The sequence below is a fragment of the Heptranchias perlo genome, unplaced genomic scaffold, assembly GCF_035084215.1.
Source record: "Heptranchias perlo isolate sHepPer1 unplaced genomic scaffold, sHepPer1.hap1 HAP1_SCAFFOLD_117, whole genome shotgun sequence".
NCBI classification, from domain to species: Eukaryota; Metazoa; Chordata; class Chondrichthyes; order Hexanchiformes; family Hexanchidae; genus Heptranchias; species Heptranchias perlo.
This window is the reverse complement of record NW_027138396.1, coordinates 923,347-939,091: the sequence shown is the minus strand read 5'-3', so window position 1 is coordinate 939,091 and position 15,745 is coordinate 923,347. Positions and strand designations below refer to the sequence as shown.

At 50.5% G+C, this 15,745-nt stretch overlaps 1 protein-coding gene across 1 annotated transcript in view; it reads left to right on the top strand.

Moving 5' to 3' along the window:
- Window positions 1-15,745, top strand: part of LOC137307998 (uncharacterized) — a 110,725-nt gene that overhangs the window by 63,818 nt on the left and 31,162 nt on the right. Inside the window, exons 24-27 of the mRNA XM_067976968.1 lie at window positions 4,284-4,425; window positions 9,202-9,252; window positions 11,774-12,046; window positions 13,238-13,885. Coding sequence (XP_067833069.1) covers window positions 4,284-4,425; window positions 9,202-9,252; window positions 11,774-12,046; window positions 13,238-13,885 — 1,114 coding nt within the window. The remainder of the gene's footprint in view (window positions 1-4,283; window positions 4,426-9,201; window positions 9,253-11,773; window positions 12,047-13,237; window positions 13,886-15,745) is intronic.

The window sequence follows — 15,745 nt, the reverse complement described above, 5'->3', positions numbered from 1 at the left end:
TGTTATTGCCATTATATCATTTGGCAACTTGAGCCTGCAGCTCACTAACCTTATTTACCAGAGATTACTACCTTTGAGGTCCTGCTCTTTAACTTCCTCCCTCGCTCCTGAAACTCTGACTGCAGGACCTCAACCGTTTTCCTTCCTAGGTCATTGGTCATTGTCTGTTTCCCTTCCCCCCCTCAAAATGTCCTGCACCCTTTCAGTGATGTCCTTTACCCTGACACCAGGGAGGCAACACACCATGTGGGACTCACATCGGTGGTTGCAGAAACGCCTGTCTATCCCCCTGACTATTGAATCCCCTATAACAACTGCATTTCTTTTGCCCCCCCTGTGTAGCCGAGTCTCCCACGATGCCGTGGATTTGCTCCTGATGCACTGTCAACACCCTCACTGGGATCCAACACTGAATACCGCTTTGTGAGTGCCACACTCCCAGGGGACTCCTGCACTGCCTGCCTGTTCCCCCTAGTCTGTCTGGTGGTCACCCACTCCCTCTCCACCTGAATTCTCCGTAGTTGTGGGGTGACCACCTCCTGAAATGTGCTATGCACACAACTCTCAGCTTCCTGAAGTGATACCAGCCACCCCTCAAGCTCAGAAACTCTGAGCTTGAGCTCGAGCAGTTGGTGGCACTTCCTGCACATGTGGTTTTCCAGGACTCACAAAGGGTTCTGGAGTTCCCACATGCCACAGGATGGGCATGTGATGGGCCCCAGCTGTCCTACCATGTTAGTTAACAGTTATTTATACTGTTTGTTTAGCTTTAAGGCAATTTACAATTTATCTAACTCCATAACATTAACTACTAAAGACACTAACCACGAAGAATAATAACCACGAAAAACATTAATGTAAAAAGACAATGAACTAAATATTTACTGACTTACACACTGTGCTCTTCCTCGTCTTGTGATGTCACTTTTTGACTTTTTCTTGATTTTTTTGATTCCTCGCGTGGCTCCCTTTACGCCCCGCTCCTCCGCCCCTCCCGAGCTTTACGCCCCGACCCTCCGCCCCTTTTCCCGAGCTTTACGCCCCGCTCCGCCGCCCCTCCCGAGCTTTACGCCCCGCTCCTCCGCCCCTCCCGAGCTTTACGCCCCGCTCCTCCGCCCCTCCCGAGCTTTACGCCCCGCTCCGCCGCTCCTCCCGAGCTTTACGCCCCGCTCCGCCGCCCCTCCCGAGCTTTACGCCCCGCTCCTCCGCCCCTCCCGAGCTTTACGCCCCGCTCCTCCGCCCCTTCTCCCGAGCTTTACGCCCCGCTCCTCCGCCCCTCCCGAGCTTTACGCCCCGCTCCTCCGCCCCTCCCGAGCTTGACGCCCCGCTCGGCCCCTTCTCCCGAGCTTTACGCCGCACTCCTCCGCCCCTCCCGAGCTTTACGCCCCACTCGGCCCCTTCTCCCGAGCTTTACGCCCCGCTCCTCCGCCCCTCCCGAGCTTTACGCCCCGCTCCGCCGCTCCTCCTGAGCTTTACGCCCCGCTCGGCCCCTTCTCCCGAGCTTTACGCCCCGCTCGGCCCCTTCTCCCGAGCTTTACGCCCCGCTCGGCCCCTTCTCCCGAGCTTTACGCCCCGCTCCGCCGCTCCTCCCGAGCTTTACGCCCCGCTCCGCCGCCCCTCCCGAGCTTTACGCCACGCTCCGCCGCTTCTCCCGAGCTTTACGCCCCGCTCGGCCCCTTCTCCCGAGCTTTACGCCCCGCTCGGCCCCTTCTCCCGAGCTTTACGCCCCGCTCGGCCCCTTCTCCCGAGCTTTACGCCCCGCTCGGCCCCTTCTCCCGTGCTTTACGCTCCGCTCGGCCCCTTCTCCCGAGCTTTACGACCCTCTCGGCCCCTTCTCCCGAGCTTTACGCCCCCGCTCGGCCCCTTCTCCCGAGCTTTACGCCCCGCTCGGCCCCTTCTCCCGAGCTTTACGACCCGCTCGGCCCCTTCTCCCGAGCTTTACGCCCCGCTCGGCCCCTTCTCCCGAGCTTGACGCCCCGCTCGGTCCCTTCTCCCGAGCTTTACGCCCCGCTCGGCCCCTTCTCCCGAGCTTTACGCCCCGCTCGGCCCCTTCTCCCGAGCTTTACGCCCCGCTCGGCCCCTTCTCCCGAGCTTTACGCTCCGCTCGGCCCCTTCTCCCGAGCTTTACGCTCCGCTCGGCCCCTTCTCCCGAGCTTTACGTCCCGCTCGGCCCCTTCTCCCGAGCTTTACGCCCCGCTCGGCCCCTTCTCCCGAGCTTTACGACCCGCTCGGCCCCTTCTCCCGAGCTTTACGCCCCGCTCGGCCCCTTCTCCCGAGCTTTACGCCCCGCTCGGCCCCTTCTCCCGAGCTTTACGCTCCGTTCGGCCCCTTCTCCCGAGCTTTACGCCCCGCTCGGTCCCTTCTCCCGAGCTTTACGCCCCGCTCGGCCCCTTCTCCCGAGCTTTACGTCCCGCTCGGCCCCTTCTCCCGAGCTTTACGCTCCGCTCGGCCGCTCCTCCCGAGCTTTACGCCCCGCTCGGCCCCTTCTCCCGAGCTTTACGCCCCACTCGGCCCCTTCTCCCGAGCTTTACGCCCCGCTCGGCCCCTTCTCCCGAGCTTTACGTCCCGCTCGGCCCCTTCTCCCGAGCTTTACGCCCCGCTCGGCCCCTTCTCCCGAGCTTTACGCCCCACTCGGCCCCTTCTCCCGAGCTTTACGCCCCGCTCGGCCCCTTCTCCCGAGCTTTACGTCCCGCTCGGCCCCTTCTCCCGAGCTTTACGCCCCGCTCGGCCCCTTCTCCCGAGCTTTACGCCCCGCTCGGCCCCTTCTCCCGAGCTTTACGCCCCGCTCGGCCCCTTCTCCCGAGCTTTACGCTCTGTTCGGCCCCTTCTCCCGAGCTTTACGTCCCGCTCGGCCGCTCCTCCCGAGCTTTACGCCCCGCTCGGCCCCTTCTCCCGAGCTTTACGTCCCACTCGGCCCCTTCTCCCGAGCTTTACGTCCCGCTCGGCCCCTTCTCCCGAGCTTTACGCCCCGCTCGGCCCCTTCTCCCGAGCTTTACGCCCCGCTCGGCCCCTTCTCCCGAGCTTTACGTCCCGCTCGGCCCCTTCTCCCGAGCTTTACGCCCCGCTCGGCCCCTTCTCCCGAGCTTTACGCCCCGCTCGGCCCCTTCTCCCGAGCTTTACGCTCCGCTCGGCCCCTTCTCCCGAGCTTTACGCCCCGCTCGGCCCCTTCTCCCGAGTTTTACGCTCCGCTCGGCCCCTTCTCCCGAGCTTTACGCCCCGCTCGGCCCCTTCTCCCGAGCTTTACGCCCCGCTCGGCCCCTTCTCCCGAGCTTTACGTCCCGCTCGGCCCCTTCTCCCGAGCTTTACGCCCCGCTCGGCCCCTTCTCCCGAGCTTTACGCTCCGCTCGGCCCCTTCTCCCGAGCTTTACGCTCCGCTCGGCCCCTTCTCCCGAGCTTTACGTCCCGCTCGGCCCCTTCTCCCGAGCTTTACGCTCCGCTCGGCCCCTTCTCCCGAGCTTTACGCCCCGCTCGGCCCCTTCTCCCGAGCTTTACGTCCCGCTCGGCCCCTTCTCCCGAGCTTTACGCCCCGCTCGGCCCCTTCTCCCGAGCTTTACGCCCCGCTCGGCCCCTTCTCCCGAGCTTTACGTCCCGCTCGGCCCCTTCTCCCGAGCTTTACGCTCCGCTCGGCCCCTTCTCCCGAGCTTTACGCTCCGCTCGGCCCCTTCTCCCGAGCTTTACGTCCCGCTCGGCCCCTTCTCCCGAGCTTTACGCCCCGCTCGGCCCCTTCTCCCGAGCTTTACGCTCCGCTCGGCCCCTTCTCCCGAGCTTTACGCTCCGCTCGGCCCCTTCTCCCGAGCTTTACGTCCCGCTCGGCCCCTTCTCCCGAGCTTTACGCCCCGCTCGGCCCCTTCTCCCGAGCTTCACCCCCCGCTCGGCCGCTTCTCCCGAGTATTAATATCAGAGATGATGGGGAAAGGTCGAGTTCTGAGCAGGTAAGTAACCTGCTCGTTTTTAACTGTCCACTGCGCAGGGCAGGTTAAAATCAACCTCAATGGCTTTGCTCACAGTGACATGTTGCACAAATCCAGCGACTACATCTGCATGTTGCTAGTAGGTAATGTGTGCAAGCTTACATTTAACAGACAATGAAACTGCCATGAGTACCACAAATCACTTCAGGTGCACTGGGATGCAACTGGATTTGTGCCAAATCCAATAAGTTTAAGGCATTTAGTTAGTCTTGAATGTTTTGCTTAAAGTAGTCTAACAGTACCAATTTAGTTTTTTGGTCAAAAGCCCAAAAAAATACTTATTTCTTGTTTTATGTTGATTCTTTTTCTTAGGGTGTTACCCTAAATGCCCAGAGAATACGCCCATCTTCGATGAACATACCAAGCAGTGTGTTGCTGAGTGTGGCTGTTATGAAAATGGGAAGCATTATGAAATTAATGAAACTGTTGAAACCACCAACAACTGTGAGAAATGGTACATATTAATCTCTTACTTGTGTTTTTAATGAGCTAAGGAATCAGATTTTAAAATGTGACACTGGTATTTCATTACAAAGTTTCGACTTGGCTCAGTTGGTAGCACTTTCATCACTGAGTCAGAGGTTTGTGAGTGCAAATCCCACTCCAGCCTTTAATCTAGGCTAACCATTCAGTATAGTACCGAAGTTCGAAGTAAAATATCCCGTGGCATTATTTGAGCAGTGAGTTCTCCTGATATCATGGCCAACATTTGGTGGCTAACACTACTAAAAAAAGATTATTAATTGGGCATTCATCTCATTTGCCGTTTGTGGAATCTTGTGCAAAGTGGCTGCAGCATTTGCATGCATATCAACAGTGACTGCACTTCAAAATAATTTATTAGTTGTGAAATGCTTTGGGACTTTCAAAGGATGTGGTAATGTGCCATATAAGTTACAAATGCAAGTTCTTCTATTCACTATCATGATGCTGAGCTCTTATAAAATAGAAGGTTCATTTTTTTTTCAGCTTGTGCACACCAGGGGGCATTAAATGCATGAATGACAGCAGTGGCAAGTATTAGTTTCATTTGTTTATTATGAAATAAATTAATTACGCATTTTAGGAGAAAATTCTGAATTTCAATCCTCACACCATCCTGTGATTTTTCTTTACAGCTTGTGTCTGTATATACAATGGCACAGTGTACCATCCAAATGAAGTTATCTACAATATAACAGATGGCCTAGGGGATTGCATAGTAGCATATTGTGCTGACAATGGAACAATTATTAGAATAATAACGCCTTGTGAAACAACTACTACCCCCACGACAACACCGCTGACTGTTTCTTCATCTTCGATCACAGCTAGTACAGGTAATACTTTCGTGTCAATTTTTTTCCTTCTTTATTGATCAAACTGCTCAAAGAAGATACAAATAGAATGTAGGTGTATGTCCCTTTAAGGTTAGAATGCTCTGCCTTCTTGAAATAAATGGTGGAGTCACTGACAGAGATGTTATAGATCAATCGCTGACTTTGTTTGATTGATAGATCAATGGACAAGTTTGAACTTATAAGACTCACAAATGATTTAGCCATTCAGCACCAGATCTGGCTGGATCACATCAAGCATTATCCGGCATCTCCTCTTCCAAAACTGCTCATCATTCCAAGATAATCTTAGAATGCAAAGATAACCCCCAGCCTCTTTTCTCCACTATCAACTGTCTCCTTAAACAAACTCTTCCCTGCCTCCTCCACCCTCACCTCCAATAACAAGTCCGAGGAGCTCATGGACTTTTTGTCACTAAGAATGAGACCATTGTTCCATCAGCTGCCTCTGCCAAATCATTCCCTTCCCCTTGCCCACCATGTGCCCCAGCCCTGAACTCATATCTTTCTCTCGTTTATCTCCCATCTCTTCATGCCCTCTCTGAGCTCAACTTTTCCTGAGACCCACCTCCTGCTCTCTCTACCCTTTTCCCACTAAACCGCTGAACAACAACTTCTCTTCCTGGCCCCCATGCTAGCTGATACTGTAAATGGTTCCCTCCCTGAGGTAACGTCTCCCTCCCTTTCAAATTTGCCATCATCATCCCCTCCTTAAAAAATCCACTCTTGATCCTTCTGTCCTTGCAAACTATCGCCCCACCATCATCCTCCCTTTGCTCTCCAAAGTCCTTGAACGTGTTGTCACCTCTCAAATCCGTGCCCATCTTTCCCTCGACTCCATGTTTGAATCGTTCCAATCAGGTTTCTGCCCCTGCCACAGCACTGAAACGGCCTTAATCAAAGTCACAAATGACATCCTCTGTGACTGTGACTATGGTGCAATATACCTCCTTATCCTTCTCGACCTCTCTGCAGCTTTTCACATGGTTAACCACACCATCCTCCTCCAACACCTCTCTTCTGTTGTCCAGCTCAGTGGGACTACCCTGACCTGGTTCCACAATTTTCAGTTGTAGCCAGAAAATCTCCTGCAATCTCTTGCCATAGCTGTACCGTTACCTCTGGAGTCACCCAAGGATCTAGCCTTGGGCCCCTCCTACTTCTGATCTACATTTCTCATCATCTGAAGACATGACATCAGGTTCCACATGCACGCTGATGACACCAGCTCTACCTCACTATCACCTCTCTCGGCCCCTCCACTGCCTACATGTTTTCTGACTGCTTGTCCGACATACAGTCCTGATTGAGCCGCGCTTTCCTCCAATTCAACATTGGGACGACTGAAGCCACCATCTTCAGCCCCCACCACATACACCATTAGTTAGCCTCTGATTCCATCCCCCTCCCTAGCCACTGTCTCAGTCTGAACCAGATTGTTCGCAACTTCAGCGTCCTTTTTGATCCTGAGTTGAGCTTCCGACTCAACAACAACAGTTACGGCAACTTGTATTTATATAGCACCTTTAATGTAATTAAAACGTCCCAAGACTTCACAGGAATGTTATCAGACAAAATTTGACATCGAGCTACATAAAGAGATATTAGGACAGGTGACCAAAAGCTTGGTCAAAGAAGTAGGTTTTAAGGAGAGACTTAAAGGAGGATAGAGAGGTAGTGAGGCAGAGAGGGTTAGGGAGGGAATTCCAGAGCTTAGGGCCTAGGCAGCTGAAGGCATGGAGTGATGAAAATCGAGGAAGTGCAAGAGGCCAGAATTGGAGGAGCACAAAAATCTTGGATGGTTATAGGGCTGGAGGAGGTTACAGAGATAGGGAGACCAAGGAGGGATTGAACACAAGAATGAAAATTTTAAAATCGAGGCATTGCTGGACCTGGAGCCAGAGCCAATGTAGGTCAGCGAGCACAGGGGTGATGGGTACACGGGACTTGGTGCGAGTTAGGATACGGGCAGCAGAGTTTTGGATGAGCTCAAGTTCATGGAGGGTGGAAGGTGGGACGCCGACCAGGAGGGCATTGGAATAGTTGAGTCTGGAGGTAACAAAGGCATGGATGAGGATTTCAGCAGCAGATGAACTGAAGCTGGGGTGGGGACGGGCAATATTACGGAGGTCGACGTAGGCGGTCTTGGTGATGGAGAGGATATGGGGTCAGAAGCTTATCTCAGGGTCAAATAGGACGCCAAGGTTGCAAACAGTCCGGTTCAACCTCAGACAGTGGCCAGGGAGGGGGATGGAGTTGGTGGCGAGGGAATGGAGTTTGTGGCGGGGACTGAAGTCAATGGTTTTGGTCTTCCCAATATTTAGTTGGAAGAAATTTCGGCTTATCCAATACTGGATGTCGAACAAGCAGACTCGCTATCCTCTCCATCACAAAGACCGCCTACTTCCAACTCCGTAACATTGCCTGTCTCCACTCCTGTCTCAGCTTATCTGCAGTTGAAACCCTGATCCATGCTTTTGTTACCTCTCGTCTGTTCCAATGCTCTCCTGGCCAGCCTCCCATCTTCCACCCTCCATTAACTTGAGCTCATCCAATACTCTGCTGGCCATATCCTAGCATGTACCATTTCGCTCACCCACTACTCCTGTGCTCGCTGACCTACATTGGCTCCCAGTACACCAGTGCATCGAATTTAAAATTCTCAACCTCATGTTCAAATCCTTCCAAGGCCTCACCTCTCACTATTTCTGTAACCTCCTCGAGCCCTCCAGAGATGACTGTGTTCCTTCAACTCTGGCCTCTTGTGCATCACCCACTCCCTTTGCCTCACCTTTGTCGACCATGCTTTCAGCTGTCAAGGCCCGAAACTATGGAATTCCCTTTCTAAACATCTCAGCTTCTCCATCTATCTCTCATCCTTTAAGACCCTTAAAACTTACCTCTTTGACCAAGCTTTTAGTTACCCCTCTTCATATTTCCTCCTTTGGCTCAATGTCAAACTTCTTGTGTGACCACGCTACAATTAAGTGCCCTGGGATGTTTTGCTATGTTAAAGACGCGATATAAATGCAAGTTGTTGATGCTATTGTTGTTGGAGACAACGCATAGCATTTAAAGACTGTTTTACGTCTGTGAGAAAGAGTCGTGTCGGAGATAGAATGTGTAAATTATTCCCCCGAAACCCATAAGAAAAGCCGTGGCCTCTCCTGCGACGGAATCCCTCTGCCCCTGCTCCATTCCTCCTGCGAGACCATTACTGCAGGCACAATATTCCAGAGGCTGGCAGCTGCTTCCCATTCTGGGAAGGAAATGGACTGGCGGCATGTTATGGAGGCCCAGGAGTTAAAATAGCCCGGTCTTAAGTTTTCTCCAGGGCATCCATTTCGCACTCGCCCTCTTTCCCACGCTCCAAAAACCAGTTCAGAGTTATAATTTACTCCAAGATTGGTATGAATGTTATCTTTTTTTTCATTATTTTAAAATCACTGTATCAAGCTGTGGGCATCACTCTGCTGCACAGCATTACTCTATCAAGATTGCAGATAGATGGCATGTTCTTGAGTATCTGTCAATGTTGCTCTTGGACCAGCCACCTGAAGTGCATGAGAATAGGCTGACTTGTCTCACCTTCTAATTGCCCTCTGCGCCCAGCATGTGCATTGGCACCCTGGTTGTGATCAGGAGATTACCAAGTAGGGAATTAAGAATGGGGCAGGATACATAAGTACCAGTAGTTTGTGGCATAGTCCTCTGTGCCAGCAGGCCGTCAATATACATTTTTATTAAAACAATTCATGGCACTGTATATGATCATAATATAATACATACATTTTTACAACCCCCTTTTTTCAAGTAAGTTTTTGATACTCCATTTGTAATAACACTGACATTATCTGTTCATTTTTGAGACGTGTATTTTGTTTTTTCTTCAGTGATTATGACATCAACTTCGACTGTTCCTACAACCAGCAAAACAATGACCAGTAAGTAACCTAAAAAATCAATAACAATGTGAAACATTTCTAAGGACATTTAAAATGGATCAATCACTGGACACCTGTTAATGCCAAACTGCCTTGAACAGTGTAATTTTATCCCCTGTTTCATGAGGAAACAGAGCTAAAAGCATCAGGAAGCAATTTTATTACAATGATATTATCAAGTGCAAATAACTTAATCCCACATTTCAACACATTTTGTCATTCTATAGTGCATTTAAAAGTAATTAACAAGAGACTTCATGAATATTTTTTTGTGAACAGGGTGCCCCTTTAATAGCAGTGCTTGGTTAAAGAGAGCATTTGCTTATGGATGGATACATTCTCCCTAAATTCTACAGTCCCAGCTTAATGGTAGTGATGACATAAAGTTTTGCATCTGTGTTGATACTTTTCATTAAATATCTTCAGAAGTGAATATAAATATTAGATTTCAATTCCAGTGTAAAACCATTGTATCTGTCACAGGAAGTCTTTTAATTCCCCACAGCTACTTGTGTGATAGTGGAACAATGCGAATGGACCAACTGGATAAGTATAGACAAACCTAACTCTGGTTATGAAGAAGGTGATTTTGAAACATATGATAAAATTAAGAAGCACGGACATGCAATCTGTGATGTTCCAAGCAAGATTGAGTGCAGAGCCGTACATGCACCAGATGTACAACTTGAAGACCTTGAACAAACAGTGTATTGCAATGTCTCCAATGGGCTCATATGCAAAAACAAGGACCAAATTTTCAACAAAAAATGCTACGACTATGAAATACAGGTGCTTTGCTGCGATTTCATATGTCAACCTCCTACAACGACACCTGAACAAACAACTACCACAGCTCAAATTACAACAACGTCCCCTGAACTATCGACTACACCCATCCCCACAACTTCACTCTCACAAAAAACATCTTCACCAATTACAATCCCAAGTGAAGGTCCAACCACTACCACCAGCTCACTGGCAACTCCCACAACAACAGCACTGGGACAGACAAGTACAGTAACAACAACACTCTGCACAACTGAAACAATAGAAACAACTGAACCAACAATTTCGACGACAACTGCGACACCACCTATTGTCACCTCTACCCCAGTTACAGCAGTACCACCAAGTGAAACCACACCTGAGATTCCAACAACATCCCCACCTTCAACTACATCCACAACTACAAAAACCCCACCAACAACAACCACAACTCCACTCCCACCAACGAGCTCCACAACACCCCATTTAACCACCTCTCCACCTACAACGACATCGACTGGAACCCCTCCAACTACGACCACAACCCCGCCTACAACCACAACTCCACTCCCACCAACGAGCTCCACAACACCCCATTTAACCACCTCTCCACCTGCAACGACATCGACTGGAACCCCTCCAACTACGACCACAACCCCGCCTACAACTACAACTCCAATCCCACCACCCGCCTCCACCACGCCACATTCAACCACAACTCCCCATTCAACCACAACTCCCCATTCAACCACATCCCCACCTACAACTGCATCCACAACCACAAAAACACCGACACCAACAACCACAACTCCACTCCCACCAACTAGCTCCACAACTCCACATTTAACCACATTTCCACCGTCAACTACATCCACGACGACAAAAAACCCTCCAACAACAACCACAACTCCACTCCCACCAACTAGCTCAACAACTCCACATTCAACCACCTCTCCACATTCAACCACATCGACAGGAACCCCTCCAACTACGACCACAACCCCACCTACAACTACAACTCCAATCCCACCACCCACCTCCAACACGCCACATTCAACCAAAACTCCCCATTCAACCACATCTCCACCTTCAACGACATCCACAACCACAAAACGCACTCCAACAACAACCACGACATCAATCCCACCAACTATCTCCACATCTCCTCATTCAACCACATCTCCAATTTCAACTACATCATCAGGAACCCCTCCAACTATAACCACAACCCCACCTACAACCACAACGACATCTCCAATCCCACCATCTACCTCCACCACTCCACATTCAACCACCTCTCCGCCTTCAACTACATCCACAACCACAAAAACCCTGCCAACAACAACCACAACTTCCACCCCACCAACTAGAACCACAACTCCACAGTCAACCATACCTCCACCAGCAACTCCATCCACGACCATAGCCCCACCTACAACTGGAAGCCCACCCACCAGCAATACCACTGCAATAACCACCAGCCCTACAGCAACAAGCAAAGAGAGTTTTACAACTACTATCTGCACAACTGAAACAATAGAAACAACTGAACCAACAATTCCTACGGCAACTGGTATACCAACTATTGTTACCTCTACCCCAGTTACAACAGTACCACCAAGTGAAACCACACCTGAGATCCCAACCACATCCACACCGTCGACTACATCCACAACCACAAAAACCCCTCCAACAACAACCATAACTCCAATCCCACCAACTAGCTCCACCTCTCCACCTTCAACGACATCGACAGGAACCCCTCCAACTACGACCACAACCCCACCTACAACTACAACTCCAATCTCACCACCCGCCTCCACCACGCCACATTCAACCACAACTCCCCATTCAACCACATCTCCACCTTCAACTACATCCACAACCACAAAAACCCCTCCAACAACAAACACAACTCCAATCCCACCACTTACCTCCACATCTCCACATTCAACCACCTCTCCGCCTTCAACTACATCCACAACCACAAAAACCCCGCCAACAACAGCCACAACTTCAACCCCACCAAGTAGAACCACAACACCACAGTCAACCATACCTCCACCATCAACTCCATCGACGACCACAGCCCCACCTACAACTGGAAGCCCACCCACCAGCAGTACCACTGCAATAACCACCAGCCCTACAGCAACAACAACCAAAGAGAGTTTTACTACAACTATCTGCACAACTGAAACAATAGAAACAACTGAACCAACAATTCCTACGGCAGCTGCTACACCACCTATTGTTACCTCTACCCCAGTTACAGCAGTACCACCAAGTGAAACCACACCTGAGATCCCAACCACATCCCCACCTACAACTACATCCACAACCACAAAAACCTCTCCAACAACAACCACAACTCCAATCCCACCAACTAGCTCAACAACTCCACATTCAACCACCTCTCCACCTTCAACAACATCGACCGGAACCCCTCCAACTACGACTACAACCCCACCTACAACTACAACTCCAATCCCACCACCCACCTCCACCACACCACATTCAACCACAACTCCCCATTCAACCACATCTCCACCTTCAACGACATCCACAACCACAAAAACCCCTCCAACAACAAGCACAACATCAACCCCACCAACTATCTCCACATCTCCTCGTTCAACCACATCTCCAATTTCAACTACATCATCAGGAACCCCTCCAACTACGACCACAACCCCACCCACAACGACTACAACAACTCCAATCCCACCAACTAAAACCACAACTCCACAGTCAACCACCTCTCCGCCTTCAACTACATCCACAACCACAAAAGCCCCGCCAACAACGACAACTTCAACCCCACCAACTAAAACTACAACGCCACGATCAACCATACGTCCACCATCAACTTCATCCACGACCACAGCCCCACCTGCAACTAGAAGCCCACCCACCAGCAGTACCACTGCAATAACCACTAGCCATACAGCAATAACAACCAAAGAGAGTTTTACAACTACTATCTGCACAACTGAAACAATAGAAACAACTGAACCAACAATTTCTACGGGAACTGCTACACCACCTATTGTTACCTCTACCCCAGTTACATCAGTACCACCAAGTAAAACCACACCTGAGATCTCAACCACATCCCCACCGACAATGACATCCACAACCACAAAAACCCCTCCAACAACAACCACAACTCCACTCCCACCAACGAGCTCCACATCTCCACATTCAACCACATCGACAGGAACCCCTCCAACTACGACCACAACCCTTCCGACAACTACAACTCCAATCCAACCACCCGCCTCCACCAGGCCACATTCAACCACATCTTCTCCACCTTCAACCACATCTCCACCTTCAACGACATCCACAACCACAAAAACCCCTCCAACAACAACAACTCCAATCCCAACAACGAGCTCCACATCTCCACATTCAACCACATCTCCACCTTCAACTGCATCCACAACCACAAAGCACACTCCAACAACAATCACAACATCAATCCCACCAACTATATCCACAACTCCACATTCAACCACATCTCCAATGTCAACTACATCGTCAGGAACCCCTCCAACTACGACCACATCCCCACCTTCAACCACGACGACAACTCCAATCCCACCACCGACCTCCACTACTCCACATTCAACCAAAACTCCACATTCAACCACCTCTCCGCCATCAACTACATCCACAACCACAAAAACCCCGCCAACAACAACTACAACTTCAACACCACCAACAAGAAGCACAACTCCACGGTCAACCATACGTCCACCATCAACTCCATCCACGACCACAGCCCCACCTACAACTGGAGGCCCACCCACCAGCAGCACCACTGCAATAACCACCAGCCCTACAGCAATAACAACCAAAGAGAGTTTTACAACTACTATCTGCACAACTGAAACAATAGAAACAACTGAACCAACAATTTCTACGGCAACTGGTATACCACCTATTGTTACCTCTACCCCAGTTACAGCAGTACCACCAAGTAAAACCACACCTGAGATCTCAACCACATCCCCACCTACAACTACATCCACAACCACAAAAACCCCTCCAACAACAACCATAACTCCAATCCCACCAACTAGCTCCACAACTCCACATTCAACCACCTCTCCACCTTCAACGACATCGCCTGGAACCCCTCCAACTACGACCACATCCCCACCGTCAACCACGACAACAACTCCAATCCCACCACCTCCCTCCACTTCTCCACATTCAACCACCTCTCCGCCTTCAACAACATCTACAACCACAAAAACCCCGCCAACAACAGCCACAACTTCAACCCCACCAACAAGAACCACAACTCCACGGTCAACCATACCTCCACCATCAACTCCATCCACGACCACAGCCCCACCTACAACTGGAAGCCCACCCACCAGCAGCACCACTGCAATAACCACCAGCCCTACAGCAATAACAACCAAAGAGAGTTTTACAACTACTATCTGCACAACTGAAACAATAGAAACAACTGAACCAACAATTCCTACGGCAACTGGTACACCACCTATTGTTACCTCTACCCCAGTTACAGCAGTACCACCAAGTGAAACTACACCTGAGATCCCAACCACATCCACACCTTCAACTACATCCACAACTACAAAAACCCCTCCAACAACAACCACAACTCCAATTCCACCTGCTAGCTCCACAACTCCACATTCAACCAAAACTCCCCATTCAACCACCTCTCCACCTCCAACTGCATCCACAACCACAAAGCACACTCCAACAACAAGCACAACATCAATCTCACCAACTATCTCCACAACTCCACATTCAACCACATCTCCAATTTCAACTACATCGTCAGGAACCCCTCCAACTACGACCACATCCCCACCTTCAACCACGACGACAACTCCAATCCCACCATCTACCTCCACTACTCCACATTCAACCAAAACTCCCCATTCAACCACATCTCTACCTTCAACTACATCCACAACCACAAAAACCCCTCCAACAACAACCACAACTCCACTCCCACCAACTAGCTCCACAACTCCACATTCAACCACATCTCCAATTTCAACTACATCATCAGGAACCCCTTCAACTACGACCACAACCCCAACGACAACCACAACGACAACTCCAATCCCACCACCTCCCTCCACTACTCCACATTCAACCACATCTCCACCTTCAACCAGATCCACAACCACAAAACGCACTCCAACAACAACCACGACATCAATCCCACCAACTATCTCCACAACTCCACATTCAACCACATCTCCACCTTCAACTACATCCACAACCACAAAAACCCCTCCAACAACAACCACAACTTCTATCCCACCAACTAGCTCCACAACTCCACATTCAACCACATCTCCAATTTCAACGACATCATCAGGAACCCCTCCAACTATGACCACAACCCCACCGACAACCACAACGACAACTCCAATCCCACCAGCTACCTCCACTACTCCACATTCAACCACCTCTCCGCCTTCAACTACATCCACAACCACAAAAACCCCTCCAACAACAACATCAATCCCACCAACTAGCTCCACAACTCCACCTTCAACCACATCTCCAATTTCAACGACATCGCCTGGAACCCCTCCAACTACGACCACATCCCCACCGTCAACCACGACGACAACTCCTATCCCACCACTTCCCTCGACTTCTCCACATTCAACCACCTCTCCGCCTTCAAATACATCTACAACCACAAAAACCCCGTCAACAACAA